The 9,519-nt window shown below is 43.4% G+C and overlaps 1 protein-coding gene across 1 annotated transcript; it reads left to right on the top strand.

The window, feature by feature from the left end:
- Positions 1-2,192: 2,192 nt before the first annotated feature.
- On the top strand, positions 2,193-8,306 carry LOC119881846 (zinc fingers and homeoboxes protein 2-like). The gene is made up of 2 exons (XM_038691950.1): positions 2,193-5,549; positions 7,639-8,306. The coding sequence occupies exons 1-2, from the start codon at positions 2,551-2,553 to the stop codon at positions 7,817-7,819; spliced, it is 3,180 nt and encodes a 1,059-aa protein (XP_038547878.1). The 5' UTR covers positions 2,193-2,550; the 3' UTR covers positions 7,820-8,306.
- The last annotated feature ends 1,213 nt before the right edge of the window (positions 8,307-9,519 follow it).

Genomic DNA, 9,519 nt, shown 5'->3' with positions numbered 1-9,519 from the left:
TAATTAAGTGTTGAAATACTCTCAATTTTTCTGGCAAAGTGTTTTTTCCCCAAAAAAGATTGGGACACCTTTTCAAAGCTATCAAAGTTTGCTGATAGAAAATGCACCAAAACTTTTATCTTATTCTTTTTTTGATATTTCAGGTTTCCTTTAAAATTTTCTGTCAAATAGAGATGCTCCCCCCCTCCTTTCCTTCGTCCTCTTTATCTGCATTCGATTCTGCCTCTTGTCCTCTTTTTTTTTCTTCTCCTCTTTAAGCGCTCTGTTGTCCCTTTCTCCTCCTCCCTCTTTATGTTTATCTGCTTCCTTTTCACCTCGTCTTCTTCTTTCTTTCACTGTCTTCTCTCTCTTCTGTCTGCCAGGCCATGGCCTAGTTAAAACGTCTTCTGCTTTGTGCCTGTTCTGTTTCATCAGCTTGGAAGTTTTTAGTCTCTCCCCTCTTTCTCTTTTAACTCTCTGCTTCTACACCACTGTCTCTCATTCCCTTTTTATATCACTTTTCCTCCCTCTCGCTCTTTCTTTTACCTGCTTTCCTCCGTTTGTCCTCCTTTTATTTTCAGCCTTTTGTCCCTCTCTTCCCATATTTATTCATACCTGTCTTTCCCCCACTCTCTCTGTCCTTTCTCTCCCAGTTCCATGTGTGGATGATAGCTGTCAGGAGATCTCATCACTGAGTCTCTCTTATTACATGATTACAGGGTAATTATCCTGTGAAGTTGTCTTTGCCCGAATCCATGAAAGAAGCTTAATGTCTTTTTAATGGGGTTTGGAGATTTTTTTTTCCTTTTGCAGTAGCTGTGGACTTGAATTTATTGTATTTACATGTGATTGGCCTGGAACCGCGTGCCCTGATTAAGTGGCACTCGGATTCATTGTCATTTTCGGGCGCGGTTTCTCGGTCCAAGTTAACTTCTGGCCTTGGCGTTGTCTGCAAACGCTGTTAAACGCCGGCGTCTGATTAAGCTGGACCTGATGAAGCTCCTGTGATGTTTAGGACGAGCGTCGAGACAGAAACCTGACTTAAGAGGAGAGCAAAATGTCATGTTGCTTATCAACATGACATTGATGTGGAGTTGCATAATAACCCGAACAGCAACAGAGGGTATATTTTTTATCAAAGGCAATCACTTTATTAGTATGTTTCTTATGTTTCTCTGAGATTCTCTCCCAGAGAGCACATCTATATTAGTATATTACTGCAAATACTGCATACTGATCTTATGAACGATTATGCTGTATTGGTTTTTGTATTGCAATGCAAATACTGATATTGTTATCAGCCTTTACAATCCAGTTTCTTTACCTTCATTTCCAAAGATACTTCTCTTCTTCTCTTCTTGAAGTCAATTTGTCAATACCTGACAAGTCAACACATTGGGTTGTTAATAAATACATGCACCTGTGAAGACTGTGTAGCTTCACCTTCTGTTTAACTCACTTAGTTTGGACAGTTTGTCACATACATCTGTGCACCTATCAGGATTTACAAGATTTGAATCTACATCTGATACAATCTCTGTACAATCCAGACACAAATTCCTCGTATATGTACACATACCTAGCAATAAAAGCTGATTCTGATTCTGATCAAACTGCACAAAACAGCAGATTCACTGAGTTTTAAACTTCTAAATCTTAATAAATAATACCTAAAAAAAAAAAAAAAAGCTTTGTTGCCTATTTAGTCATAAATATTTAATGTTGTAGAGAAATAGTTAAAAAAGAAAGTACTTTTTCAAGGGCTTTAAGTTTATTGCTTCACATCCAACTTACTGTCTTTGAAGGAACATTTGATCCAAAAAGCATAATAGTACTAGTCAGTGCATATATTTTCAGTGCAAGTGACTCCAGTAAGAATAAAAATCTCTGTGGATGTTGTTGTGTTTTATCCTTGGTACTATGTTGATCTCATGTCTTTCAAATAAATATAATGTTTCAACCAAAAGCGTAGTATGCCTGTTTACAAAAGGGCAATTTGTCTATTTTTCTCCCTTCTGCCATTGCTCATCATGTATTGTACCCGTTCTTTGTCTTATTCCGGGTGAACTCGGCACATCACTTCACACACAAAATATCAACATGACTTCTCTCGATGTTTTTCTAACATGTATTTTTCTCTGCTTTTAGCGTTTCCCCAAGTGGCTGCAGCGCAGCTCACTGAACACAAACAATATTAACATGTAATTTTCTCTTTCTCTGTTTGTCTCTACGCAGCTTGAGCGCCACTGCTGTCTGTGATGCCCTCCCATGACGCCCAGGTCGGTAGCTGACACTGCCAGTGAGCGGGAGACGCCACTGCACAACCGGTCTTGGGCCGGCGCCGTCAGCCGCTTCACACCCTCCCTCTTGCACGCTGGAGACTCCACCTCCACCCACTTACCAGTATCCACAACCATCAGCTCTGACCCACCCCAGTAAGGTCCCCGCAAAAACCGACACGCTGTCGTCCTCAGCCAGCACCAGCAGCAGCAGCAGCCAAAAACCACAGTATCGTCAACGCAATCAGCAACACCAGCACCACCATTATCACCAATACCAGCAGCAGCCACTATGTCCAGTCGTAGGAAGTCCTCCACCCCCTGCATGGTCCGGGTCATCAGTGACCTGCCTGAAGAGCAAGATGACCCTGAGGAGGTAATGGACATGGAAATAATGGCGGACAACAATGTGACCGAAAAAGAAGAAGCAGAATCCTCTGAATCTGCAGAACAGAGTCGTCGAGAACCCCATCAGGAGAATCCAGTGAATCCAGACCAGCAGACATTTCCAAAACCAGTGGAAAACCAGAATCCTGAGCCATTAGAACAAGAAGAGCACTTGGGGAAAAAAGATCAACCCCCTGTCATTGAAGATTTAGAAGCCAGAGATGAGAGGGACAGGGAAGGGGCTGAATCTGACCCGGCGTCCCAGAAAAAGCAACCCAGAGGTTACGAGTGCAAATACTGCCCATTTTCAACACAGAACCTGAATGACTTTAAAGAGCATGTGGACTCCAGCCACCCTAATGTCATTCTCAATCCTTTGTACCTCTGTGCTGTATGCAACTTCAAAACCAAGAAGTTCGACTCGCTCACGGAGCACAATGAGAGCCAGCACCCCGGCGAGACAAACTTCAAGTTCAAGAGGATAAAAATGAACAATCAGACTATCTTAGAGCAGACAATCGAAGGCAAGGACAATTCAGTTGAGTGCGAAGTGACAAATGAACAGGGTGAAAGCAACAGCAGTTCTATGTTTCCACCTTGCATATCTACCACATTGAAAACCCCTGACAATATCCGGTCGCTCTATCAAAGGAGCGAACTGAAAAGCCAGCTTGATGGCCTGATCCAGAAGGATCAAATCACAGCCGTTAACATCAACGGCACGGTCATCATCCCTGAACCCACGATCCTCCAAGGGCTCTCCCATGTCACCCCGATGCTCCAGCGCCCACCCAACTTTAACTCTGTACCAAAAATAGCTGTTCCCTTGAACACCACCAAATATAACCCTTCTTTAGATGACAACTTGACATTGATCACCTCCTTTAACAAGTTTCCTTACCCAACACATGCTGAGCTTTCATGGCTGACAGCTGCCTCCAAGCACCCGGAGGAACAAATCAAAGTCTGGTTCACAACCCAGCGGCTGAAGCAAGGCATCACCTGGTCCCCAGAGGAGGTGGAAGAAGCCAGGAAGAAGATGTTCAATGGCTCAATCCCTCCTGCCCATCAAACGTTCACTGTCCAGCCTACAAGCTGCATCCCTCAGCCATCTGCCAAATCCTCCCAAAAGTCCGTTGTCCACACTACAATTGGGCATACAAGTCATATCCGGACAATTGCGTCCAATGGTTTAACCATCACAAACTCTCCTGCTGGAGTTGCTATTGGCTCCAGCCTTAACGGTAAACGATCCTTGCCTACACACCTGACGACAGTGTTCGGTCCGGAGTCTAAGCGGCCCATCATGGCAGTCGCCCCCCATTCTGGTGACCCTAAAGACAGAGGTCTCATGGCTCCTCCTCCACCCCCTCCTCCTCTAAAAGACCGCCTCCCAATGGCTCCGCCTCCTGTTCCAATGGAGATGAAGAGACCTGTAGCAGTTCCTCTGGTCACCAAAGAGATGAAGAGGACATCCGCTACTGTGCCTTTAATGCCACCGCCATCATCGTCGTCATCACCATCTTTGTTGTCCAAAGGGAAGATTCTGTCAACGTTAGGTAGTCCCAAAACAAAGCCAGTGGTGTCGTTGCCCTCCATAGTCTTTCCAGAGTCTTTAACGAGACCACTGATAGTACCCCCGCCTATCTTTGCCCCTTCATTTAAAAGCCCATTACTTTTTCCTCACAGTTCGCCACTCACTTCCAAAGAGAAGCACCCGAATACCCACCCTTTGCCAGCTACTGATTTGAAGCTGCCAAACTCCCCTCCAATTGTTACCCCGCAGATAAGGAGGCCACCCATTATCCAGTCCATTCGCACTCCGGCTAAAGCCACGTCTCAGATTCCAGGATTCCCTTTGGATAGCAAGAAACTAAAAGAGCAGCAAGGAGTAGAGCTAAAAGCCACCTACCCCAGAGGAGATAAGGTACTCACACCTCTGGCAGAGGCCAATGGGACATCTCGCACAGACGGCAAATGGCTCCACAATCAAACCTCCCTTGCTCACAACAATGGAGTCATACATATGGATGGTGGTGAGCCACCCGCATGTCTGAAATCAGACTTTCAGCAAAAGTCTTCTGTGCTTACCCAATTCCCCTTGCTGGAGAGAATGAAAGGTAAGACAGCAGAACAGCTAAAGATCTTAGAGGAGAACTTCCTGAGGAACAGCTTCCCCACCCACAGCGATGTGGACAATCTGGCAGGCACCACCCACCTGTCTCACCAGGAAATCGATAGCTGGTTTGTGGAGCGTCGCGCACTACGCGACAACCTGGAACAAGCCCTTCTCAACTCCATGGGCACTAAGAGGATTGGCGCCAGTGGCATCACCAAGAAACGGCTACATCAGCAGCAACAGCAACACCAAACTCTACAGCTGAATGGGATTCACAAGCCAGGCACCGGTGTGGGCCATCTTAAAAGCCCTCTTCCACCCTCACATACCCTGCCCATCATTGCTCCCGGCGCCACTGCCCCCTCCATCCCAAACCAGAATTCCTGCTCTGTGCCTCCAGACAGCCGATCCCTGGCACTCCTCAAGGACGATTTTGCTCAAACACGGTGGCCTTCCCCTGAGGAGTTTAGCCAACCGGAGGGTCGGACAGGACCGGCTCGCACTGACCTTGGCCGCTGGTTCAATGATAACCGGCTGCAGAGTGGCAGCATGGCGCTGACAGAACTTTTTCAGAACAATGGTGTGAACGGTGGGCAGGGGACACCTGTGTGCTCTCCGGAAAACGCTCCCCCCGGCATTATCCAGCGCTGTCAGGACGGAGCCCTAACAAACAACAACAACAGCACCAGTAAGATGTTGGAGGTTGAGTTGGGCTGGCTTATGGAGCAGCGCAACAGCCTCAGCAGTCAACAGCACGATGAGTTCCAAGACCGGTTTGCTGGCAGGTACAGTATTCATAGGATATTGAAAGTTTTTTTTGTTCAATGGGCCTTTCAGTGGCATTTTTGAAGGCATTTTGAATGTGAGTGGGAAACCATCCTCTTCTATTGTTAGTCACACTTGATCCATTAAGAAGACGAAGCACTTAAGTGATTTGGAGATTCTTATTGTTAGGCATTTCACTTTATTTTTACAATACAATACAGTAGAGAAAGACAGGAAAGGCAGAGGATAGAGAGGGCAATGCCATGCATTAAAGGGCCCTTACTTGACTTCAGTCTGGGCTGCTGCAGTAGGGACTTGATACATGGTACGCGCTGTACCAGGTGAGCTGGTGTGCTGATTTAAGTTACCACCACTGGCACAGCAAATCAAACGCCAAACCTTGTAGTGTCCTGAATCCTACACTGACTCTACAACATCTTTGGATCATCTTTACCTTGTATCTTTTTTTATAATTCAATGATGGAATTGAATGTGATACAGCAGGTTTGACCCAGGATTGCTTAAATCTCGGCCTCTCATGAAAAGAGTCATGTCAAATCAGTTTTATTTATATAGCCCTAAATCACAAAATCCCCTCAAAGGGCTTTACAATGTGTACAGCACACAGCCTCCTCTCTCTCTTGGTTTCCGGTTCTAGCCAATGACACCTTCTATGGTGATCCGTGCATCCAAATTTCGGCTTCCCCTCAAGGGAGTTGTGCTGTGGTTTTTTAAGTTGCCACATTAACATTGTTTTGAGAACATTAACCTACAAATCTACCGGACTTTATTTAGCCTGCCCTCCCTTCCAGGAGCTTGGGACATCTTTGGCCAAATAACAGAGCCATTAGGCAGGAAACCAATATCTCCACAATAAGTCAGGCAAGGGTTTTATTCTTCCCACGAGTCCGCTCTGAGTTCAGGCTCAGCCTCTGTAAAGCACCACAGTATGAACATGCACTGACGCCACATTGAAATCCTTCTGGCTCTTGTTGGTTTTTATAAACGCAACACAGCGATGTGATGTACAGACAACAGGAGAGGACGCAATGAAAAGGCATACTGTGGTTCAGACATTTGTAAATGCAGCGAAAATATACTGCTGAAGACTTTCAGCAGGGTTTAAATTGGAAGGCTTTACCTCTCATGTTCTTTTTAATTTTAAAAAGTGTAAAAAATTGAAGTAAGTCCCTGTTTCTATCACAGTGTCTGTCACAGTTGAGGCTTGACATCTGTGGGCTCCTTTTTGGTTGTTAAAGTTGATTTAGTGTCTCGTTTTTCACATTACATGAAGATAATGTCCTCCTTCAGAATGAAATTATTTTAATTATTAGTGCCTCCTCATAATTTTAAGAAGTATCCCTCTTATGACCCACTTGTGTTAAATCTGATCAGGTCAGTCAGTCGCTTAAACATCGGAAAAATGATTGACAGTTCCCTTTCGTTCTGAAAAAGAAAAACCTTTTAGGAAAAAAATGATTTCAGAAATTATTTGTGAATCTGTAGATTTGTAGTCAAGTAAAGTAAATTTTATATATAGTCCAATATGACAAATTTAGGACTTACAGCATACAGCAACCCATCCTTAAAGCTCAATTTGGTTAAGGAAGTCTTTATCCTGTTATTTTATATGCCGGAACCAAATTAGTTGCACCTTTACTTCATTGTGTTGTCTTAGGTTTTGTCTGCAAAAACATGGTGGTCAGAGAGACGACTGCTGGGGGATTAAATGTTTAATAAGTATGATTCGTCTTTATCATTTCCCAATTTATCTCCAAAGATTTCTTTGTATAACACGCACGTACCATTCAACAGAGAATTTTCCTTAATGTAATAAGACTAAATAAAGAAAAGAAATTGCAAAAAGTTTTATAAGACATTGGAGTTTAAATAAATCTTAAAAGATCTTAATATTTAAGATATGTAAGAACACTAAAATATAAAGGCGTCTATGTGCGAGTAAGTGAGACGAACAGTTTGATTGTCCGCCAGTAATGATTCAATAGTTGAATATTGGTCGGTAAGTATCAGCGTACCTGATCTGAACACCACGATCTCACAGTGTAAGTTTTGGTTTCTGTAACTGTTCGTTCACCTGTAACTTAACAGACTGACGCAGCAGAACACGGCGGAGTTAAAGAACGGGGGACAGAATGGGGGAGTCATGGGAGGAGCGCGGGAGGTGTTTGGGAGCTGGCTGCAGGACGGACACTCGAGGAGAGGACGGGAGCTGCACCTGGACAGAGAGAGGAAGATGGCGGAGGACAAGTCTGGGAGGCTGACTGGATAAACGGTGAGAGAACGGTCGTGTTTGGTTAAAGCATTCTATCATGGTGCATTGTCGTCTTATCAGCAGCTGTCCTTGGGTTTCTTTATTCTACTTCTGATCTTCGCTAAAGGCTCTGAGGTCCGTGTTACCGGCGTTTTTGTGTTTTATTTTTGTGGATGATGTGTTACATTTTTGTATTGTGTGGTGAGAAAATGAGAAAATGTAGGATGAACGCCCTGAGTTCACTGAGCACAGACAATGCTCTGAAAAGGTACTTTTCATGTAAAAAAAAACAAAAAACGTTTTGTACATGTTAAAAGGGCACTGTCTTTTAATTAGACCTCCAACTGAATTACATTCACTGTCAATACAAGTTTTTCATAGTTTGGTGATTAATTTCTTATTTTATAATATGTCAAAAATGACAAATGACCTCCTTTCAAGCAATTAAATGAAGCGTGAATTAAGTTTTCAGTGAGGAATCACTGATTTGAGTAATATATCTGTGGTGAAAGAAGCATGATTTAGTGAGTGTGTTAAAGGTCAGTTTTTTTAAAGGGGGGGGGGGTTTACATTCAGTGTTACAAAACACTGCGTTTATCCTTGAGGTCTAATAAACATGATGAATGCATTCTCTTGCTCATAAAACTTTTGCAAGGCTGATTTTTCTTAAAAGTTTCAAACTTGCGTTGTTTATGACAATTGATGTATTACAGGAAGTGTATCCTGCACTCAGTTGGCGCCTGTCACATGAGTGAAAGTTTCTGCTGAGCACATAAACAAAAGTTTTCTAGCTTCCGTGTTGTGTGGCGTCGGTAAGAGCACGCTCACCATTTACCAGGACTATGAGTAATTACCGCAGCAGCCCCGGTTTGAATCTGACCCGCTGCTCATTAGCTGCATGTCTTCTCATATCTCCTCTGCATTTCCTGTCTAGCTTCAGCTGAATTATCCTCAATAAAGGCAAAAGTCGCTTAAAAAAGAGTTGATTATTTTCCATGTCGTGTGGCCCGCTGCACATGCTCATTACTGTTTCTCCTGCTGGCCCAGCCTGTGCGTTCCCGCTCAGCTTGTAGACTTTACATTGGGATGAATTAATCTAGGGATGAAACGGTATGAAAAGTTTTATTTTGAAAACTACAAATAAAATTTCCATAAACATTAAAATAATAGCCAATACCTCATGTAAACCAATGAAAACAAAGTGTGCATTATCAAGATTTTATATTATTATATATTATATGATATATTATTATATTATACTGCAATGAGCCCAACAACTGATGTAAATACAGAGGAGTCTGCAGCGTTTCTCCTCTTCTGACACTTTTACAACTAATTTGACAGCTGCTGGATTTGAAATGAACAAGATATGCTGGTTGGTTGACTAACGTGTTATCATGTGCAGTGGACGCACAACGCACACAGCAGCAGAACAACATGTAGTGTTTTTACAGCAGCAAAGTTTCAGTTTACACGCTGTTAGCAAGTCAGACAGACAAACCAAACCCTGCGTTCACTATAAAGTCATTTTCTTCAATCAAGTTTCCCTCAACGCTCTCTTAAAAGCTAAAATACAGAAGTGACTGAAAAATCTCCACAGCGTCACCGTGTTTCCATTGACCCAAACAAACCCACGTTGCTTCTGGGAGACTGTCGCTAACTTTGGTTGATACAGTATTTGCCGTGAGTTTAAAATGTGTACGGTGATAATAACCGTC

This window comes from Micropterus salmoides, unplaced genomic scaffold (genome assembly GCF_014851395.1).
Source record: "Micropterus salmoides isolate LMB-PRFRI ecotype aquatic unplaced genomic scaffold, ASM1485139v1 Ms_hic_scaffold_2742, whole genome shotgun sequence".
NCBI classification, from domain to species: domain Eukaryota; kingdom Metazoa; phylum Chordata; class Actinopteri; order Centrarchiformes; family Centrarchidae; genus Micropterus; species Micropterus salmoides.
The sequence above is the reverse complement of the archived record's forward strand: the minus strand, read 5'-3'. Positions and strand labels throughout refer to the sequence as shown.